We start from the raw sequence: 24,718 nt of genomic DNA on the forward strand, positions 1-24,718 counted from the left end.
ATTTTATTGTCTTGTATGCTTACAAACATATTAAAACGTGGCCACACAACTGTAACCAGTGGCGTATTTAGGGGAATGGCTTCCGGGCTTAAGCCCCCCAAATCTTACTTAGTATAGTAAAATAAATGAAATATCTTGCAGAATTTTCACATTTCCAGGCAAAGCCCTCCCCCGAAAGTTAGCAAAGCCCCTCCCGAAATAAAATCGTAAATACGCCACTGACTGTAACACTTCCGATATACATGTTGTTTTGTATCTTACGTGCTAAATAAGTAAGAAGACGGCATAAATATTGTGTTCGACACAGAAAATTGGGTACATTAGAATACTTCAGAACAGTTAATTTGATGTCAAATATAAACACACAATAATATTTATGCCCATTAAACTCTTATGTCATACAACTCGCCTCACAGTAGTGATAAATGAAATGACATATTTATCACAAAAAAACATGAAATGTGCTTGGGAGAGTGAATAAAGAAGAAAAAAAGAAAGCTTCAATAATAAATGTGCTTATGGCATACTGTATGTGTGACAGACATTTAAAAATACATTCTTGTAATATGTATTAGAAAAAAAAGTGTACAAAGACATGAATATATCAATACTAGTTCAATCTAAATTTCTTTCATGAAAACTCTATAATGTAGAATACGTAATCACATTGGGAAAATTGTCTCAATAAATCATGTTTGACAATATCGTAAGGCTCATAAAACAAAGTTCTGACACCAAACATATATATATATACAACAGGAACTTGGTATCCCCCCTCGCCCTCCAATTACTAAATCCATTCATCATTTCCATAGCTTCTATCATTGACTGAACATAATAATAATAATAATAATAATAATAATAATAATAATAATAATAATAATAATAATAATAATAATAATAATAATAATACATAGGACACAAAGAATCAATGGAAGGGAAAACTACTAAACGAACGATTCGTATAACAAGCCAATCAGTGGCGTACGTAAGAGTGGTTTCCTGATTGTAACCACCACCCATCCTTTGAATAAGGTATAATGTAATCCGAAAATAAACATTTACCACATTAAAATGTGCATACATACACCTGAAATTATATGAACTTGGGAGTCTGAATACCTCCCCCCCCCCCCATGTTGAAGTTCAGCGTTGATGTTAATAGGGACACGACAGTCCAATGGAAGAAAGCGAGACAGTGGGACGTAAAACCATGTTATAAATACGAAATAGTGAAGAAAATATATGATACGAAACAACAGAACATTGAGATGTCAAATACAGAAGATATCAAATATGTACAGAATCAATACAGCATACCACATGTAGATGCCAAATGATGACGTAAACGGATACAGTAAAACCTGTCAACTTGACCAAATCTTTAAGTTGGTTACCTGCTCATCTTGGCCTGGTTCGTCTTGAACCTGCAATTTTCCATAAAACATTCGTTACTTTGGCCACCTGTGCATCGTGGAAGTTGACAGCATTGAAGCAATGTTTACCTTATGATGATAATGATAAATTTACCTACGTATCTTCGCCACGCAGAATACCGTTTTGTTATTTTTCTTAACTCTCGTATTTCCATATGAGAAGCAGATATTCTGTATTTGTGACTGGAGACAAAGAAGCATGGATTCCTACGATCTGTTCTCGGAGGTCAATGGCCAGAACACTACCCTGATAAAAGGGTGATGAAGGAAGATGTGAATAAGAAAAAGCTTGTACATGAATTCAGGAAATTTTTGTACGTATTTGTTTTCCCTGTCTCTTTGGTAAAACTATTAGCAATATCGGCACCTTTCATCAGTGGAGAGCTTTACCCTTTAGTAATTCCGGAATATTGTCATGGTTAAAGCTAACCATCTCAATTGTCAACTATTGGCACCTGAGGGCTTGTTGAAAGGTAGCGGAGGTTTTGCGATATGAATTCTCTTAGTATTTAAGGTACGACAAAATGGCAAATACTATATGTGTACAAGAAATAAAACTGAAACTGATGATACCAGAAGGGATGGTGTATTAAAAATATCAAGTGAAAGCGACATTAGAAACGAGCAAATACAAACTTTGCCGAGACAGGGCAATACGAACCGACAAAGAAGTATATCATAAGAAGCTACACATCACGTGATTGATAGCAAGTGGCGTGCACTGCATTAATCAATTCTAAGAGAGAAGATGGAAGCGGAAATCTCTGCCGCATTCGTGTCTCCAAAACAGACCACAAATGTTCAATTATATTAAGGTCTGGAGATTAATTGGGCCAGTGGAGGTTTCCAACATCATCCTGATGTTCCTCAAACTATGCTTCAACAGCTCCAGCCGTATGAATGGACGCATTCTGGAATATGGCGATTGGTCGGAAACAAAACCTAGACCAGAGGATGCACATGACCCCTTTAAAATGGTGACATAATTATCATGGGCATTGATACAAACAATATAGGTTAGCACAGAACTCACTGAAAGACAGGCAATTGGGGACCATAGCGACCTCTTTCGCGGTTGACGCTTCTTCGGACGTCTGCCACACATAAACATGGCCTGTGGTATGGAATAAGGTTAACAATGGCTCATTTGACCATATATTTCCAGTCATCAGCCGTCCATGTTGTACATTCGCGTATCATTGACGTCATGCTAAAAGTGTATCCTCAATTTAGGATAAAACATAAAATATGATATTTACATCGTGAAAATAATTTCTGGATATGTTGCAGGTCTATAAATGACACCTACAAGGAAAATGTTAGATAAATATAAATTCTTAGCAATAATCACAAACGAATTCCAAAAGATTATGTAATCTAGAGTAAGACGGGTATATCAATCTTCAAAAATGAAATGTATTTCACAAGAAAAGTAAAAGTGTGGAAAAAGATTAGCCAACGCATTTTAAACAAACTCATAATCTCGGTGGAAGGCAGTCCTTTACCCATGAAATTAATATAATGATTGAGTTATACAATATTTAGCTTGCTTCTATCCGCCCTACTATCCGTAAAATGCAGTAGTTATAAAAATTTCAACAACTATCTTTATTCAAAGAAAACTGATATTATACGAGAAGAAAAATCTTTCCTGCTTATATTCCTCAATAATTTATTCTCTGTCTTTCACAGTTATCGCATTTCATCAAGTATAAGAAAAGTTAACATTTGGCGCCCAGCGAGGGGCATCTGTGAAAGGTACAAATTGAAAAGATTATGCGTTACGGAAAAGAAGAGAAAGAAAAAAGACTACAAGGCGCGAAGCGTCTCAGGAAAGTAAATATTTCTCCACCTACTAGAAATCTACTTCATTTATCAGAACTAAAAATAAAAATAATAAAAAAAGAAAGAAAACTAAAATGCTATTGGATATCTTTGAACCTTCTACGTTCCGCTATACTTTCGTAATATAAACGTCAAGAAAACACATTATACAGAATGCCATAAGATCATGATTAAATGTTTAAATTTACCATCTATGAAATAATGTTTCAAATTTCAAGCCTCTTAAATTTCTATGTATTATGAACAAATATTTCTTTTCTTAGAAATATATCTGAATAAAACAGTGGCTGTTATGAATATTTTCTACAGATCCAATTTTTAAAAGCTTCTAACGTTTTGACGTTCAGTAGATTAAGTCATTAAATGCATTAATACGTGTATATTTCAGCTTTACAAGTAAAGTATTTCTAAGAATATTTTTTAAATCTATTTTCCGTTATTATATACTAAACAAAAATCTTCCTTCCGTTATATTTTATTTGGATAATACATTCATCGCATTGTCGTTATTTCGGTTTTTGTAAACAGTGGTGTTTATGCGGCTGCTTCAGGGGGATGTAACCATGAGGGAGGAGCAAATAAGGACAAGGCCCCCAAAACGACCATCTGCTCTCTTTTCACAAAATTAGCCCTCTTTTCTCTTTAGAAATGAAATTTTCGAAAATGCTACAACATGTGATACTTCATTTTTTTTTTTTAGATTTTATGTATCGAATTTAACATCTTCAACTTAAACGAATTCGCATTTTATGCATTTTCTGAATAAACAATCCAAAAATTTAATACTAGAAATTGTCCCCTTTAGGAATCAAATTTTTGGAAAGACTGAAACACGTTTTCGATTAATTTCAATTAGGAGTTTATATATCTCCAAGAGCCACGGTGGGTCAGTGGTAAAGCATTTACCTCTGGTGCTTGGATTCCCTGGTTCGATCCTAGCTCGCCCCAAATGAGCTTTGTGGTGGACAAACATTGTGTTTATGGGTTTTCTCAGGGTTCTCGCGTTTCCTCCCACTATCTTCATTCCACCATTTCATTCATTTCTAATTATCACGGTCTCCCTTAGCATAATCGTAGGACGTTAAATGTTCACATCTAGTTTTTCTGTATAACTAATCGGAAATTTGAATATTAAAGAAACTACATCCCTTCTCCATTAGAAGTGGAATCAGATATTTTTAATGGGGAGTTTATATGCCGAATTTCATCTTCCCACTAAGATACTTTTCATGAAAAAATAGAGTTTTTTTGTATAAATTTAGTTTCTAGCTAGAGTATTATGGTCTTTATGTTGATGAGGGAGTCAATTTTACTACTTTATATAATACGAGTATCATAAATATGAAAAAAATTCTTAAACAACATCAGATTATAATAATAATGCAATACTGAACAGTGACATAGTTACAAACTATATTACCATGGAGAAAGTTAATAATTGTCATAATGAAAAAGCGCCCTTACACACACATACATATTACATATACATCATGTGGTGTCACCGGCTAAATTGTGGGCATGTGGGTGGCCACAGTACTTCAACAGTTCTTACGGCGCGAAGTTTAGTATTGTCTTTCAGTCCACAGAAGTGAAGCGAATTTCAGGAGAAAGAGAGATAGGAAAGAAGCCAGTCTTTTCAGTTTTCTTTAATTACACAGTATTAAAATATTGATGGTACGGCACTTGCTAAGTACAGGGATTCAAATAAGCAACAAAATCTTAGTAGCCCAAGAAAAAAAGCTACTAGCCCACATCCCACAATAGAAATAATTTACTTACCTTCGGTATGATATTAAATACTCGCCCACACCTATGAACCATTCGCCCGATCCCTGTGCTAAAATGTCTAAATTAAACGTCCTGGTTCCAAATATTTCTTCTTGAAAAGCTCATGACACTCATAAAAGGCTATAGACACCCAAATGGTTCACGCTGAACTGTGCGATGCGTGATAAGCGCATCGGTTCCCAGGCGCTATTATTTTGGGCTTTATGGATCGGAGTTCCCTACCTCTTAATTCAAATAGCTCCCCAATTACCTAACGATGCTAAATCAATACCGAAATATTTTAGTGCTTCTAACGAGAACAGAACTATGGAGCATACACATCGAAGTCACACATGCTGACAATTTGGCTTAACAGGAGCAAACCATTAATAATAATTTTAAGCATTAACTTACTTTTTAAAGCTCTCTATTCGCACCCGCAGATGGTAATATTTGAGGTATATGGTAAAGAAAAAGATGAAAAATATAGTGTATAACTAATCTTGTGAAATATTGTGTAGAGTTAAATATAGAACTTATGATAAGTAATGTAAGTGACCACAATAAGGCCCAGAGCGAATTTCTCGAGAACTGTAAACTTTCATTCACAAGTAACAGCATCAGGTACAAGTTTGTGATGTCACTTGTTCTGGTGTTCCAGCACTTTCGCATCAGTCTGTTAATGGCAAGGATGTGTTGCATCAAAATTTTTGTATAGTCAAAAACACTGCTATTATAATTTTTGCAACAAAGTAAGTTACATTTTGTTTCACTGGCTGTTTGAAAGAAATTATTTCAAATCATTGTACATCGTTTAAGTTACCGTTTCAAAGTTATAAAAATATATATTGTACATAATTCTCCATCTAAGTTTCAGAGACGCAATTCCTAAATAACGTCCTGTGTAGCGGATCTCAATAAGGCGCAGGCGGGAACACTAGAGACATGGTGCTATGAAGAATGTCCGTGTGTCCCCGTTGTGAACAGAAATAACTAGTACTGACAATAGAAAACATTTTACTTTTCATTTCGCAAGTTAATTATTACTATTATTATATTAACTACAGATATACCCCTATTCATATGCCTAAGTATATTATTGTGGTGGGGTTTACTTCTGATGAGATCTCGGCCCATGAGTTTTGGCATAGCGACGTTTGATCCGCGAGGTTTCGGACGGCAACGTATTGGCCAGGCAAGACTTCGACCAACAAGACTTTGGCAACGCGAGATTTGGCCCATGGAATTTTAAACGGCAGTATTTTGGTCTCTAGAAACGTCCGTATACCTGTCTTCCTACCCCACTAATTGAAACTACATCAGACTTAAATATTTTCTTCATTTTCATAAAATCACCTAATTTTCGAATTTCAATCAAATACGCCCACTTTATCCTATTATTCCTTATTGTCGTTATATCCTATTATCCTATTTGTCCTTATAAGAATAGAGGTATTTTTCTGTTCTTAGTTTTACCCATTTTGGAACACAAAACGTTTGTTTCCTTGCTATTAGAGTCATGAAATTGTGTCATCTCATTACTAACAAATTCCGTTTAATGAGCTGAATTGAATTTTATCTCTGTTTGGGATAAAGTGACCAGCGTCACCTCACAGTTGGGTGGATAGCACTAACTCCATTATAAAGGCAAAACAGCATTGATTTGATTTTTGGATCTCTCTCTCGTCATGTATATATATGCGTATATGTTTAAGAGAGCAAGGGAGAGACTGTTGTGCATGTTATGTATATGTGTATTGGGTGTATATGTTTTTTTCAACCCATCCCGATGTGAAATTTAAAGAGGAACTTCCCCAAAACATGTGACTGAAGGCTTAGTGTGTGCTTATCAGATTTCACCCGTTTTTCAATGGATATTTTTCTCATTTTCTTCATCACCCTTCGGGGAAAAAATGAAAAAAAAATGTTCGTGATGGGACAATGCGAAGGTGGGGGTGTATATGTATGTACATGTACATCATTCTCTCCTCTCCTCCTCCCACAATGCCGTCGATCACTTCCTGTCCTGCAGTCCGTGATACTCTCACGTGGCACGTTGTAACTAAATCGATCTTCCCGCCCCACCCAGGAGATGCTCACAACTAGCCACCATTTCGTAATGCATGTGGACCTTATGTGTTTTCTCTTTCTGTCTATACATATACGTACGTATATGAGAGCGAAAAATGTGCAGGATAGCGTATGCTACACGAAGGGGCAGTTGTGCTGAGGTAGGGTTGCCAGATGTTTCCGGTTTTTCGAGATAATCCTGGATTTTGACTTTTAAAAGTAATTATTCCCGGAGAGACTTCTAAAAAAAAATATCTCCTACTTTTGTTGAAATGACTTCGTGCCAAACTTATGATTCCAGAAAACAAAAGCTGCAGAAACAAATGCTTTTCATTGGATGCCATTATGTGCCAAGTCAATTATTCCAAGCCTCTAGCATCTTGTTTTATACTATTTTTCCTCATTCTTTTGGCTCTCCCAGAGGTCTCTTTCCCCGCTAAAATTCTAAACATACCTATTGCCCTCCTCGCTGGCCAAGTCGCTACGACGCATATCCACGCATATGTTTTCGTTCAAAAGATGTTCCTGTTCTAATAATTTTGATATAGACTGCAGTCACCATCAACTATCGAATCGTGTAACTTTCTTCTCTTATCCGTTTGTCTGCCTATTTAAATACCAAATATCGTTTCTTCTCTGTCAGTTAGGGATAATCTTTCACATCCATATAATGCGACAAACATAATTACACTTTTATAAAATTTTACTTTAATTTCTTCCAAATTAGTAGATATATTAGTAATATATACTGATTTAGTACAAATGCACTCACTTTTTAGACTAATTTAACCAAGAAATTCTTTAGTACAGAACTATTCACTCGATCTATGACAATTGATTTGTCCTCGTTTCGTTGTCAAGTTAAGCTTGTAATCGTCCAATGATTAAGCTTGTAATTATCACAAAATTGCCCGCGTTTGCCCTATATATTGTGCAAGTCTATTTTATTAGGGACAATAATTCTGTTATAGGTGACAAATAAATAAATAAATATATTTGCGCCAATATCTTAATCGCAATGATATATTTATTCCCGTTAGCTGTTAGATTTGTTGAATCTGCTCAGCGCTCAGATTGGGAACACTTTCCAAATAGTGTTGGGGTTACGGTGTTCAGCTTCGTGAAGACTATTGGGGAGTTGCTTCTACAAGGTCTGTATGATAAGTAATGAGACTCGCCGCGCCGCGGCGCGCGTGTCGCTGGAGCGGGTTTGTCGGTGATGGAGGATGTAGGGGGGGGGGTCCGAGCAAAGCAACGCACCGCGCGTCAGTTGGCTCCGAGCCTTAGTGGAGCGCGGACAAGCCTTGGACAAAGCCCTTGTGAACATTCTTGTCACGGCGGAAAATCAACAAACATGGAGGGTTCCATCGAACAGCGTTATGCGATCAAATTTTGCGTTCGCCTGGGGAAAACGGTTACTCAGACGCTTTCTCTCATCACGGAGGCCTACAAAGAAGAAGCCCTATCCAAAGCCCAGGTGTTTCGTTGGCACAGTGCGTTCCGGAACGGCCGGGAAAGCGTTGAGGATCTGGAGAGGGCTGGACGCCCGACAACAGTGACTACGGACGAAACTGTGGCAAAAGTGAGGGATCTCCTGAACTCAGACCGTCGATTATCGTTGAGATTGATTGCTGATGAACTCGATATGAACCACACAACAGTGCACTAGATTGTGACGGAACAATTGGGAATGAGAAAAATCTGTGCGAAACTGGTGCCGCGAATGTTGACTGACGAACAAAAGCAACGACGTGTTGATTGTTGTCAGGAACTGTTGAACCTCATGAACAGTGACCCTAACTTTGAAGATGACGTCATAACAGGTGACGAGTCGTGGGTGTTCCAGTACGACCCTGAAACGAAACGTCAAAGCGCGGAGTGGCACACTCCTGCGTCCCCGCGCCCCAAGAAGGCCAGAATGTCGAAGTCAAAGGTGAAAACAATGTTGATTGTTTTTTTTGACAATGTGGGGGTGGTCCACAAGGAGTTTGTACCCCAAGGACAAGCCGTCAACGCCGCCTTCTACAAACAAGTCCTTGAGAGACTGCACAGGAGCGTCAAGCGGAAAAGACCGGCGATCGCTAGCCGGTGGAAGTTGCATCACGACAATGCCCCTGCCCACACCGCCTTCTTAGTGACCTCCTTTTTGACCCGGATTGGGGTGGAAGTCCTTCCACAACCACCCTACAGCCCAGATGTGAGCCCGGCCGACTTCTTCCTCTTCCCGAAGCTGAAGCCACGCTTGAAAGGAACCCGTTTTGCAGACGTCACAGCCATCCAAGCAGCCGTGACCACATTTCTAAAGGACATGCCGGCTGCTGACTTCCAGGGGGCGTTTGCAGCGTGGAAACATCGATTGCAGAAGTGCATCGACGCAAGAGGAGAGTACTTCGAAAGCTTTTAAGTCCCTGTACAGATCAGATCAATAAAACAATGTTTCCAGACCTGGTCTCATTACTTATCATACAAACCCTGTATGAAGACTTCTGCAGGGGAAGAGCACTACCAACTAAAGAGAGCCGATATCCTAACCACAGACACATCCCATGGCACTAGTAGCAAACACGAGTCATAGGCGTTACCTATACTCATCTGTTGTGTCTTAGAGTTAATTTTCGTTCATTAACGTGTATTTCATGCCATTAATCTACATTTTCTGAATTATGTCTTTCTTAATTTATTTGTACTAAAGTTTATGATTAAATATTTAGTTGTAATCAGTTATTCCTACATTATTATTATTACTTATGGTCTTGCATTATACTATTCGGAATATTGAATATTATTTCTTTCCTTAAATTGAATTTGTCACACAGATACACAAACACCAAACGACTGTTTTCCTTATTCCGAAGCCATGTGATTAGAGATCTGCACAGACTGGGACAGATTTTTGAACTCCGATCAAGCTACAAATTTCCCATTTTTGAGGCCCAATCCTTTATTGAGTGAGAGAAAGAGAAAAGCCCATTCCAATTAGGACCTCCCTACTACGAAGTGAAAACGTTTCCAGCGTGATTGGAATTCGGTAGCATTTTTTCGTTGCAACAAAGGCGCACAACTTCCCATAGTGCACGAAAAATAACCACCTAGCGAACAGCCTTTAGGGAGCCAATCCACTAGCCGATTTGTAGCACTCATGCTTTTGGAGACCGAAGTTCGATCTTTCTTTCTTACAAGTAGCTCAGGGGCGTCATTTAGGGAGGGCAGGAGGGGGCAATTGCCCCCCCTAAGAGTTTGAGGTTTACATATACTTTAATCGATTGCTCACTAATGTATTAGTACAAAATGTGAAAGTCTTACGTCAATGGTGCTCTTGCCCCCCCTCAAGCAAAGTATGAAATGACGCCCCTGAAGTAGCTCCCAAATTGTCTACCCGACGCTGGGTGAACTCCGTAATGCCAATACAATCTGGTGAGAACAGTCACCCATCTTTCTTTCGAACATGCCCGGAGCTGTTTGACTTCGCTGATCTCACGGGAAGTTATATTCCAGTGCTGCTAGGGCCTTGACACTAATAAATTCTTCTTACATTTTTCCCTGTATATAAAGACACGTACTTTTAAACTAACTCAAAACTTCTGACTTACAATACTCTGAATTTGGTCTTGATCATATACTTTTTTCTATGAATTATTAGTTAATTTAAAAGGTTTAACTACTTTCTTCTCTTACTCTCCTTACTCCGAATTTCAATCAGTCTTTTGTCACATTTTCTCTTTGAGGATACCCTCCCTAGAAATAGAAAGTCAAACTAACAGCCTCACTGTTGGCTAGGAACCGAATGACAACATATGTCAATTTCTAGGATCAGAAAATTGATGAATCCAGCAATTTCGTCACTTTTTATGTCAACAGGAGTGCAAGATTTCAAACGTTGCGTTATCCGTTTTAAGCTGCTAGACAGAATAGCCATAATTCGGTGTCTGTTTCATTTTTATTTTCATGCAGATACGCTTTCCCGCCACCCTCATGTTTCATTCATTTATTCTGTAAAGATTCTAATTTCGAAAATTTAAACCAAAACTCCAGCCTAAAGAAGTTTCATATATAGTACGTTTCTTTGGAGCCCATTGGAAATATATGACGCGAAAGTATAGACAGAAATAAGCTTATCTGACCCATCTATAGAAGTTATTAACAGCGTAAATCAAGCACCTTATGGAAAGAGTGGAAAAGTGACTGACTGGACCGGAAGTGAAACCCGGGACCTCCGACATACCATTTCCCGATCCAGTCAGTCACTTTTTCCACTCTTTACATCAGAATTCGCATTTATAGAGGATTTGGTGTGTAATATAAAAAATCGGTTGTTTTTTCCTTTTATTAATATACCTGTATAAGCAACCATATTATATTAATCAATATTGATTGCAAGGTGGTCGTCGTGGAGTCTCGTAGTTGCAATTCTCAATTTACTTCTTCAAACATTTCACCGTGTTCCTTTTGATTCGATTCAATATGTGAACATCCAGAGAATATTCAATTTTTGTAAACAGGAATTGTTTTTCCAAAGATTCAGTTTTCATCTCAAGTTCAAATTTCACATACAGGCCTAAGTATCAGTGGAATTGAGGTCAGGTAATACCAATGTCCACACGCTGGCACTATTCTTTTAATCTAACGTCTGTGAAATATATCGTCCAGCTATGTTCTTTCAAATTATCCAGTATTAAGCAGCAGAATCCCTCCGGAGAGGAGAGTAATGGGTTAACCCCGTTATGGAGATGGGCCATAGACCATACTAGTAGAGAGAAGTACTCTACTCAGTGAGCGAGCCTCTACCAACATCTCCAGTATCAGCATATAAGCGATAGCGAAAGCTCACATCTCTGTCTTGATGCCACGAGACGTCCAAGCACCACAAGGTATAACCACAACTCACTGGAATCCAACCCATGATGTGGAAATCCCTGGAAACTAGAAGGACCATAATCCCGGGAGTGACTATAATCAACTTTGCATTGGCCGGTTGAACCTGGAAAATCATCTAAGATACTCAGAATGCAAGTTTTCATTTTGAAATTGTGTTATTCAGTTATGAAATGTACTGGCAACCCTAGTTTGAAGCGTATGCGAAGGAAGGGTATATTTTAGGAGTTCGACTCTAATTAATGTAGTTTTATTACATTTGAAGGGACCACAGCAGAAGAGGATGAGAGAAATGGAGAAACAGAAATCCATCTCTGTTTGGTCAGTTTCTATCCGGTGGGGGGTTAGAAGCACGCAAAGAGAAAGACAGAAAGAATGGAAAGGGGTTGGTGAGTGATATTGTTTCCTTCCATCTGGGCGGTGAGTGTGTGCAGATATGCGAATACAAAATGCACATCAGCATATGTTTCCAAGGATTGTCATCAATGTCAGGAGCAGATTTTCTACATTATATATATTCTGTAGAACGTAATATTGCTTCTTTTATATTATTTTTATTATTATTATTTCCCCGACGGGAGTCTCGTATACAAATAACAATCTCATCAGTTACACTCGCGTAGACATTTCCAAGTTATTCAGAACAAGGCAACAAACATTTACAGTATATTGCAAAATAATAATTAAAAAATGAAGAGGAAGAAAAAATAGTTGTGTACCGCAACTTTTAATGAATGTTCTTACAAAATATTATCTTCTCTTTTTTCTATAAGAAAATTACAAATATAAGCTGATTTGTTTTCAAAATCATATGAACCAAAAAGTATTTTCGTAAATATTTCGACTCAAGCTTGTAGTCACTATCAGAAGAAATACTGTAGATCAAATCTAAAAAACAAGAAGTAATATTACGTGTACAACATACAAAGGAAATTCGTTTATATGGCGTGACATTTTTTACAATTAATATTGAAACCGGAAGTAGTAGTAGTAGATTTCTACTACTTCCGGTTTAAGTAGAACGTTAAGGATGAAGATGAAATGTAGTACTATTTTGACGTTCAGTCAGCGTTTGCAGGAAACCGCTTTTCGCTATCTATTACCGCTTATGATCTATAGCAATCAACGTTAAAACGAGAAATGCTGCTTATATACCACTTCCGGTTTGAATATTATCTCCACAAACAATCTCGATTCCTAATTTTTTACCTTCTACATCCTGGTCAAAATTGATTATGGTCTATCAACTAGATCTTCAGATATTTCGTCTCCAGAACGGACAGACACAGTTTTTTGTTTCCTGGACGAACAGACAGACATTTATTGTTCTCCAGACTGACCGACACACGTTTTTTGTTTCCAGAATGGACGAACACACATTGTTTGTCTCTCAGATGGAGGAAATATTTGTTTTGTTTCTCGGACGTGTGTCCGGTCTTTTCAGACAGACGGACACACATTTTTTGTTTTCCAAAAGGACTCACACACATTTTTTGTTCCCCAGACGGACGGACATACGTTTTTTTTGTTTCCCGGACAGACATTTTTATGATTTCCTAATGGACAGATCCACATTTTTTGTTTCCAGTACAAGTAAATACTTTGGTCTCCCGGACGGACGAATATACATTTTTTTGTTTCCCGGACGGACGGATACGATTTTTGCTTCCCAGATGGGCAGACACATTTTTTTGTTTTCCTAATGCACACATCTACATTTTTTTATTTCCGGGACGGATGAACCTATATATTTGGTTCCCAGACAGACACACACACATTTTTAGTATTCCTGACGGATGGACACGTTTTGTTTTCCGGGCGGATGGACAGACTTTTGTCTTCCCATCGGACGAACACACATTTTTTTGTTTCCCGGACAGATACACAAATTTGTTTTCCGCACGGACGAACACATTTTGTTTCCCGAGCAGGCAAATACACAAATTAGTTTACCGGCCCTCCCGTGCATCAGAGGAGTGCGTCACTAGACCCGGGAGGGCTATATATAAATCAATAGAAAAATAATATGCAGTGTGTGCGTAAAGTTGCTTGATCTAAGAATGATAAGGACCTGAGACTTCAAACAAATGTAAGCATGTTCTATGTAGATATTTTAGAGATCATGACCAATGCTGGAACTTGTAACGTTTTTGTGTAGTAACGAAAAAAATTACCGTAAGTGTAAAATAAAAAATGTAGAAAATGAAGAAAATCAATATTTAGTTGCAGAAAACGGACTTCCTGTGGGTGAATTCCTGTGTATATGTACAGTATGCATCAACATTTATCCATTGGTGCAAAAATGTGACAAGGTTGATGCAGTGTTGCCATATAAAAAGGCTATTTAATGCGTCCGTAAAATGGGTGTTTTTTGACACAAACGCGGCCCCTGGCAACACTATTGTCGTAAAATTACTGCAACAGGTGTGTTTTAGGTTAATTAATGATAAGCAATGAGAATTTGCACATAATTGATAAAATGGATTTTTAATTTAAAATTTGCGATAAATTTGCAATATAATAATAATAATAATAATAGTAATAATAATAGCCATTAAACTGCCTCTATTCCCCAGGAAAATCTGAAAAACTGGCGCCTATGTGTCGGAGAACTTTTAACTTCAACTATATATATTCTAATGTCTTGAGAAAATTATGTAACAATACATGATACTTAGTCGCAGAATATATAAAATTCAACTTTCTTTGATTCGCTATTGATTTCTCATTAAAATCTAAAATAATGCTAAAACAAAGCAAGTTTTATCGTATGTTACTTTACATCACAAGGAGACGTCTGTCCAGTTGAGAAATAGAGAAAAATTAAACATATTTCATTTTTCCACAAATCACCTCTTACAATTTGTCAGTATAGTTCATTAATACCCTGTGTATGTAGCCTATGTATAGTGAGTTATTAATACTTTCATATTCTGAATCAAGATTTTTGATTCGTTTTTAGTATGTAAAACTGCTACCTCACCTGAAAAGCTTTGCCCCGCCCAAGATAAACTTGCTGGATACATCCCTGTGTATAACAGAAATACCCAACTAACTGACTCTATGGCCTGTGAAACCCGAAGATTCAATGCCAAGCTCACTAAAAGCTCTCCACTGACTTCTATCCTTAGCTGATTGGATCCAGTTTCTACTTTGTATTCCTCTGCGAGATCCATCTTAATATTATCCTCCCATCTGCGCCTAAGTCTTCCTAATGGTCGTTTTATGATTGGTCTTCCAGTCAAGACTTTGAAAGCGTTCCTACTTTCTTGCTTCCTGGCTACATGACCTGCCCATCTGACCCCCTAGATTTGATGACCCTAACAATGTTAGGAAAACTATAAATTAGGTAGTTCCTCGTTATGAAGTTTCCGCCATTCCCGTTCCTCTTAGGTTATAATATTCGTCTCAGGATCTTGTTCTCAAATACTTTCAGTCTACGTTCTTCCCTCAGAGTAAGCGAACATGTCTCGCAACCACACAGAACAACAGAAACTAAAGTCTAAAAGTACAAGCTCTCTATGGTTCCCTAAACCTTCTGAAATTAAAAAGTTCGTAACTCAGATTGTCAAAACAAAATAGTCTGGAAACACGCAATGACTAACAAATCATAAATCAATACACATTTGGATCGCAACCTGAAGTCGCATCTGTAAGAACATGTTTATAAACTCCAAGAAAAAAGTTCAAATACTTTCAACACTTGCAAATTCAAAACTAAATAGTAGCGATTATCGTCCTTGGTAAACAGTGATGATTTGCTAACATGAAGCTTCTTAAAGTGATACAGCAAATGAGGAAAACGCTGCCAGCCATTTCACGCCAAATAATGGACTGCAAAAGAAGTTGGAAGTGTTTTAATATATTGTCAAAAGCGCCGCGACATGATGGTGGCGGTCAGAGTTTAAATCGCTCGAGTTTTAACGGTCCTTAACTGCTCCTGGGCAACAGCAAACCTCTTTGTAGCAGCTCAAATGAGATGAGAAAGTCTCTAATGGATTTACTCGAGATCAAAGGTTCCCACTCTGTGACAGAATTATCGCGATGTTTCACGCGGTCGAGAGGAATAATCCCACTGCATTCCGTTTCTCTTTTACGGCTGGAGGCGGATTTCTCTTGCATTTCTCAACTTCTTGATTTGATTCCTTCTTTTTTTTAAGTATATATCTCTACTTTATCGTTTCCCAGGCTGCAATTCTTGAAGTTACGAACTAACGAGGCCTCTATATAATACGAGGAATTTAAGGGAAGATTTTACCAGCTATAACCAACAGTATTTGCTAAGTGTAACGAAGTCAATGAGGATGAACGGGGTAATTTTCTCAATTCTTCTCAGAAAGCTTGATTTGCTACCCATCCATTCTCCTCTGTCTTGGAAAAACGAAATTAATGGCAGATAGAGAAGGTTGGGGAAGTGAGTATAATATTTTCTGTGGCTCAGAGTCTTTTCATTTTTCTATCTTGTGTTTAAGGTCAATTCAAGTCCTACTTTTAAACGTTGCTTTCTTTGAGATTTTCATACTTCTTCGTTTCTAAAGTAAACACTATAATTGTTTGGAAAATGCTTTCGGATTTCTCCTCTGAACAATGAAAGATTCTTGCATCATTTTTGTGGCATCATTCTTAATGACATAAGGAATAGTTCAAACTAATCATGTTGACACTATTTCCAGAATAAATATTTAAACAATTACTCATTGTAGAATATATATAGGCTATATAAGGGCGGATCCAAGGGGGGCTAAGGAGCTATATATAGTATTGCGCTAAACTCGTTGTACAAAAGTAGAGGAGTGATTCCTGAGAGTAAAATAAACAAAAAAGTTTCTATAAACATAAGGCGAAAACCCCATCGTTTACTTGTTATAGGCTGCCGAAAATATGAAAAAATGAATTCTAAAGGTCCATACCTCCAAAACTATGGGATCTACTGTAGTCGGGTCAAGACTTTACTTAGGAACTAGTATGTGCTCTATCCAAAAATACATGTTTTAAAATCCTAAGGTACTCATGCAACAATTTTTATGGAGGTAGTTGGAGAGTACTTTATATCATAGGCCCGTAGTCAAACTCCCTCTCCAAAAATTGTTGTGAAAGCACCTCAGGATTCTGAAACTCACATTTTTGGATAGGGTTCATACTAGTTCGTAAGTGAAGTCTTGACCCGACTATTGTAGGTCCCATAGTTTTGGAACTATGGACCTTTAGAATGCATTTTTTCATATTTTCGGCAGCTTATAACACGTAAACGATGGGGTTTTCGCCCTATGTTTATTGAAACTTTTTTGTTTGTTTTACTCTCAGGAATCACTCCTCTGCTTTTGTACAATGAATTTAGCGCCATACTACATATATTGCCATATTGCAGCAGTTATAAGCTACTCGAACAAATAGTTCAACGATTATTTGTTTACAGGAACTTAAAATTTTGGCAGGAAATTTAAAAATTCGAATGTACAAACTGAAGGTTATTGATTGGATTTTTATTTATTTACTAGCACAATGCCCGTTCTTCGCAGGGGGAGAATACGTTTCATTTTATACATAAAGGATACCAAAATTGTCACCAATCAACTTTTAGGGACCCCAAAAACAATTTATTCGACACGTCGGTCATTTTTAATTATTTTTACATGTCATCGTTCTTCCTCAGGAGCACTAACGTTGGCTGAATTTGGATTTAAACGGCATCAGAATTGTCACTGTTAGGCTCAGCGACCCCAAAATCTATGGCTTCGACATTAATATCGGTTATTTTCAATTATGCATTTATGAAGTCACAAACATAGTGATTTTCTTTTTTTTTTTTTTTTAAAGAAAAAAGATATATATGAGATAGGGCCTATTGCTTAAAGGAAGATCCGAACAATTACTTGGTTTTGTATTTGAAGCACCTTCTTCAATCGGGGATCGAACCAGAATCACGCGGGATTTGAGATCCTACAGTAGTAGGTGACGTCCTTCACGATTTCGGGGCTATAAAATGGGTAAGGAAATCTGTTCTGTACAGGATAAGTAAAATTTCTAGGTGTCGAAAATTAAATAAGTTAGCCTGTTATTTACAATATAAATAAAATTTATATTTCGTTCCACCCTTGTAAACCTTCTTCAAGTTGATGCTACTGCTAATAAACATGTATATACGTTATACTTCATATCCTCTTAAATGTGATGGAATCTATAGTACTGGACGAGCCGTGACATTCTTAAACCACCCTCCTATTCCAACAGAAAAATAAAAAAAAAGAGTTCCTTGTTTCTATGCATCTTTGGTGTTGCCAGGGAGAAAAGTATTACACCGTACGAAGAGTAGAGTTACTAATGTTCCCCACGTTCACACACACACACACACACACGCACAAACATGTTTCAATGGCAACGAATGTATTGTTTCAGTTGCTTTTCTGCCTTCTTCCTTCCCCTGGACGGGCTGTGTCGCTAGTTGCTTGACTCTACTCTCCACTAATTAACGTGTAATAATCCGAAACAGCTGTGAAACTACAACAAAAGAATGTAAAAAAAAACGACACCTGCGCTACCTGTCGATCAGTTGCCATACTACTCGTTAAATAGCGAAGGCAATTAAATTGAAGAGATCATCCGTAAATTACCGTAATTAGATTGTGTACTGTTACAATTAAAATTACTCACATTTATCAAATCATTATCTGTAATGTTCATCATCGTACACTTTAATACGAAATAATGAATCAATACGAATGGGTGTTTCCTTCTATATGATCCGCTTCTAAACGACTTGCTTTTTACCTGACAGCACTACGTGTAATCTACAAAAAACCGATTGATTTTCCTTATTGATTTATTAATGTTTTTTTTTTATTGCATACGATAATAAAATCCTTGTTATTGGTTACAATCCTTATATTTATTCTACGAGATTTGTTCCCGATCTTTCATCTTAATCCATCAGTTTCATCATTTCTTTACAAATTACTACATTATAAAACAATTATTTACAAGATGGGTCACAATAAGGTTTACTATTATAAATTTTGTACAGGAAACCATTTACAGTAACGATACATGACTCGTTGAATTCGGCAACTCCAAAAATGAACTTTTATGTGTTTACGAAAACATGCCTAACGGTTCGATTTCTGAGAGCTACGCGGAATATCTTGCCTTAGTGGTTCGATATTTTCGGATATTGTTACAGTTCTTTGCGGACCACTCCTGTGCTTCCCGGTGAATTGAATCGTCCGTTCTGTATTTCACTTCCTCATCAAGTTCAAAAATGTTGTGTAAACTTCCTCTGTACGGTTATGGATGATCCAGTTTACGTACACTCGTTCACAATGAAAACACGCTGCTTCTTGCGTAACGTAACGTACTGTATGTGTTGCCAGATAACCAACCTGAAAATATTTGAATTACTGAATTCAATGAGCCATGTATTGTTAATGTACTTGATTCCTATATGAAGTTATTAACGTTTATAATGATAAACCTTCTTGCAATCCACACTGTAAAACAAAACCAAGTGGTATAGGCGACTGGAAATCTACATCTGAAGATATGAAACCACAGTCAGTTGAGGTTAAGAAAGAAAGAAAGAATCGACACTTACCTGAATCAAAAGTGACCTCACTAATCATTATCCATTTTGCAGCGAAATGCAATTGAAGCTTAACATAACGACCAATTCGATGATGAAGTTTAATCGAAATATTTCTTGAATTCTCAAAGATTCTATCCTCGATGTAGTTATACGTAATAGGCTCTCCAAGGAAATACTTTCCTCCGATACTAAAATACACGCTGGCCTCAGAAAATACCTGAAAATAATCAAAACAAGCTACGTTAATAATTATCAATTACAAACATTATTAATATTATACTGTTATAAAAGATAAGAGATTGAATATTCTTCTCGAACAATTGTGTGCAAACGATGCTTCGTTTTTCAGTAGCGTAAGCAGAATTGTCTCAATGGAGAGAGAGGTTAGTTGTGATTTGTGAAAACAGTTTGAACCAGTTGTGATTTTTCTTTTTTCTGAAGAGAGTATAACTTGTGATTTTACACATAAGAAAACGTTTTATAATAGTAATAATGATAGAAAAGAATATGCTATAGAACACAACCACGAAATTCTAAACCTAAGGAAACATTTCATTTGTCAAAGTACAAATGATAGTAGCCTCATAATACACCTGGCAACAGCGGTGTAGCTAGCAAGTTGTTCTAAGAGGGGAACGAGGCTTTTTCAGGAGAGGCTAACCTTTTACATACTATAATCAAACCAAAATACTTCTATTATTATTATTATATTTTCAATAAGGTCTTGAACCACATTATGCAAAATGTACCAATAAACTATTCATAAGGAAACAAGAATTGTTTACAGAAGTCCATTTGTTTAACTTTATGTTAATGTAGGTAAGTGCAGTTAATGAGGTTAACTTGCAGAAAAATTAGGGGTTCTACTTCTGCAGACGGTTCTACAAAATAGAAAATTTGCAGATGGGATTGGGTAGTTGTGTGATTTTTCAGGAAAGTGAATGGAAAATGTAAGTTTGTGTAGAAAATAAGAGTGTGCGTTAATGAACCAACCAAGAGAAACATTTAGAGAAGATAATACCTAACCAAACCTAATCTAATCTAACCTAGCAAACAGTCATATTGTCGTAGGCAAAGTAGGTAAAATGTAGAGGAGGTGATATCTAACCTAACCTAACCTAAACTTAGGGTGTAGAAAAACTAACATGGCAAAAATGTCAAAATTTGAAAAATTTAGTCCATTATCGGTAGAACTATCTAAGGAAGTAGTGCCAAATTAGATTAAAGTAAGACATTGTTATTCAATAGTACAGAAATAAAATTCGCAATTATGTGCTTTTAGTCATGCAAGTGACAGTAACAAAGTGGATGATTAACTTCAATTGTTTGATTCTTTTAGAGTGTTGACACATTTTTTAACAATATTTTCCGATGGTTCAGTAGTGGAATGTTCACCTCTGGTGCATAGAGTCCCCGGTTCGATCCCAGCTTGCGCCAAGTAAACTTTGTGGTGGACAAACACCGTGTGCGTGGGTTTCCTTGGGGTTCTCCGTTTCCTCCCACTTCATTCCACCATTTCATTCATTTCTCTCCTTTAAACTAGCCAGCGTATCCGTGGGACGTAAAACTAAATTTCATTCATTACAAAATATTTTCTGTTATAAACATTCTTCGTGTGATGTAAGTATTAGACAAGTTTAATTAACACGTACCGTAAATGAGCAACCCCATTTATGGATCAGGATATCGTGATTTGCCCCCTTCCCTCCATTTGGCTACACTCCTACATGGCAAATGAAAAAGACGTGAATAACGTTTGTAATCTGCCTTGCACTAAATTCTTCTACAGTGTTAAAAGTGAACTCCTAGAGCCGGTATTTGACACGCCAATTAGTGGTGAATACTATTTGCTTTCTTTCTTCTTCTTATCTCTCAGAAGCAACTGAACTTGGAACGCCACGCTATTATTGTAGCAGAAATTAACTTCATTTTTTGGATAGATGCCCAATCACGTCGTAGAAACTACATCAGCCTGCTTCTTCTACGACCAAGAAAATAAAGCAAGTGTCCGTGAGAGAGGAGAAATATTTAGGAAGTGATCATTAATAACACGTCATACTTTCGTTCAATTTTTAACAGCGTCTTTAATCATTTCTCTGTAAACTCTGTACGTGTTGCCACTCCATCTTCCGCCAAACCATCAAACTAAATAGATTACTCTTTCATTCTTTCAAACGAACCCCTATTCTATATTCATAGACTTTTGAGAAGACGGTTTTCTTCTTTTCTTTCGGTCACTTTTTTTAAAATTGAAAAGCTGTTTCTTGTATACAACTTCTCTTCCTCTGCACTCGTCTTTGTAGTAGGTCCGTACGTGTATGCAGGAGGTTAACATTTCATTCTTATCGTACAGCCATTTTGAGCAAGGTGACAAAGTGCCTTCACCTGTTTAATTCTTTTCACATGGGTTACGGCGTTCCTTACATGGTAGGAGGCGTTGATAATGATATATGTTTCACGTGTCGGTGCTTGACATGTGACGAAGTGGATTCACAGGGCTTTCCTGCTCTTTTTCATGTGTCTACCGAATTCTTCATTTTTCTTATTTTTTGTTCTTTCATTTTCTGGTCGTCTTTCTTGTTGCATCTTTCATTTAACATCGTATTCACTTTAACACGAAATGTTTCACTACCATTCGTTAAATAACTTTAACGATTGTTTAGCTAACAATTCTTTAAAATGTTAAAATGTTAAAATTAAAATGAGTAATTCAATAATAATTAGTTTAACATAACCTAGCAACAAGATTAGTGAAATTGTCTATTCTCTTTAAAGGACGTTAAAAGTACTGAACAGTACGTTACCTCGGTGAAGAAGATATAATCAATATACAATCATTACAAAATCACTGGAATGAACCAGCTGTAAGAAACGATTTGAATCATTGACTACAATGACAGCTCTTTCTTTGTATAATCTAACCAAGAAAGTTCTGTAGCTTTTTCACTTACCGCCTTCGAATATCGATATTTCACCTAAAACGTAACTAGAAGATCAAAAATAGTCCCCATCAGCATCGACGACCTCATGAAAACGTTCTGGAATGCCATGGATTCCATCGCGGTAGAACTTGGTGGGCCATCAAGCGAAGAAGTTATCAAGTGTATTTTGCACTTCTACTAGGAATTTGAACTGGCGTCCTCTAAGGTGATTGTCCAAGGAATGGAACAGGAGACAATCGAACGGTGCAATGTCCGGGGAATATGGTGGATGCAATAGTGTTTCCCATCCAAGGAGAAGAACGGTGTCCAGGGTCATAATAGTCACGTGGGGCTTAGCGTTGTCCTGTAACAGGAGAACCTCTTTGCGATTCAGAAGCGTTGGCTCCAGAGTTTTGAGTTTTTCTTAAACACGGCTCAACTGGTGACAGTACACAGTTGCATGGATACTCTGACCAGCTGGTAGCAGTTCCTGATGCACCATGCCGCGAGCATTCTACCAAACAAACAGGAGGATCTTCTCCTGGTGCAGTGCTGATTTCGGCTGTTTTGGAACCGTTCATGGGATGCTAATCAATGACAACAGCTATGGAGCCTCGTACAGAACCCACTTCTCATCACATGTCAACACCCTGTCCAGAAATGGCTTCTTCCTTAGACGAGACAGCAGAAAAACATAGGTGTCTGGTCGCTTTGCCTTCTGGCCTAGTGTCAAATCATGTGGGACCCACCGACCCAACTTGTAGTGCTTCCCAAGTTGATGGAGATGCTGCCGAATGGTTTCTGCACTCATTGAATTGTAGTCCCAGTTCCTCACATGTCTGGCCACTGTTCGCCTCAATTGCTGCCTGAAGATCTTCATTTTGTACATGTGTTGGTCTTCTAGCACGTGGCAGGGGTGCCCACAGAGGGGGGCTATGACGCAAAGTGCGTCATTGAAATATTTGGGGGGGTAAAAATCTTTATAAATATGTTTCAGGGGGTTAAAAATTAATCGAAAAGAATATTTTATTCATGGAAGAACACCTACGGATAGACAATTGGGAGGGTGCGTCATGAACATAAGGGGGGTGGGCACCACTGGCACGTGGTGCGTCTTCGAGTGTTTCGTCACCTTCCTTAAACTTGTTAAACCACAGCTTAACTGCCCTCGTAGCAACGACGCCCCCAACAAAAACATGGTATATCTTCTGCCCCGCTATAGCGGTGTTTAACCCCAGTTTGAACTCGTACAGCATACACGCCCTTATGGCTCTGTGTGGAAGTCCCATGTTCATTCTGTCCTTACGCACGTTCACGGTGTAACTGAACTACCGCAACCAGGTAATATGTTGGATATACCCACAACCAACAAGTGACCTTCGACTTATCTCCATTCACATTCAACTCACGGTGTGAGGGCCAATGAAACAAAGATCTCCACAAAAAGCGACAGAACCTTTTTGGTTACCTTTATATATATTTGAACTACTTAAAATTACAAGTGAGTATTTGCATAACATTAAAAGAGATGGTGATACTCACAATTACCCTATGAGTAGAAAAGATACTCATAGAACACATGCATATGGAAAATCACATATCTGTATGGGTGTAAAACTATATAATAAGCTGTCTGAGTATATAACAAATAGTCATAAAAAGGGTTATTTTGTCAACTCATGCGCAAATTGCTAATAAATAAGGCGTTTCATACAGTAGATGAATATCTAAGCAGCTTATTGTGCAATTTTGGAAAATAATTAAATTCCTATTGTATATATATCAAATGATGGGTATAAGTACACACATACACATATATACAGTAATGGAAATAGTAATTACTGTATATATCTATATATCATATATCATTGTTTTATAGATTGTAGAAATGGCTTAGCCCATATATTTTCCACAACTTGCTAAAACAAGAGCATTTTATTTATTCTAAGTATTGCATCTGCTTTAAGTACTGATGAGTTCTTATCATTTTGTACAAAGATACATATGTAATGCGGTCTACAGAGTAATTAAAAAAAAAACTAATTTAATCTTGCTTAATCGATAAAGTGGATATCCAATAGGTATATCGGGCAGAAGATCCTTGTAAAAAGGAGCAAAGGATTAAGTTGCATACCTTCTTCACGAAAAACTTGAATTGCTGTTCAAATTTTGAGTTCGAGTATGCATAGACTGCGTAGGTGAACACTACATAAATTAAAATATTTGCT

General features: G+C 37.3%; 1 protein-coding gene across 1 annotated transcript in view; it reads right to left on the reverse strand.

Annotated features, from left to right (window-relative positions):
• Positions 1-24,718, reverse strand: part of LOC145689838 (discoidin domain-containing receptor 2-like) — a 602,490-nt gene that overhangs the window by 75,953 nt on the left and 501,819 nt on the right. Inside the window, exon 8 of the mRNA XM_081764058.1 lies at positions 19,579-19,786. Within this exon, the coding sequence (XP_081620184.1) occupies positions 19,579-19,786 (208 nt within the window). The remainder of the gene's footprint in view (positions 1-19,578; positions 19,787-24,718) is intronic.

This window comes from Thermobia domestica, chromosome 7, assembly GCF_964235325.1.
Source record: "Thermobia domestica chromosome 7, izTheDome1.hap1.1, whole genome shotgun sequence".
NCBI classification, from domain to species: domain Eukaryota; kingdom Metazoa; phylum Arthropoda; class Insecta; order Zygentoma; family Lepismatidae; genus Thermobia; species Thermobia domestica.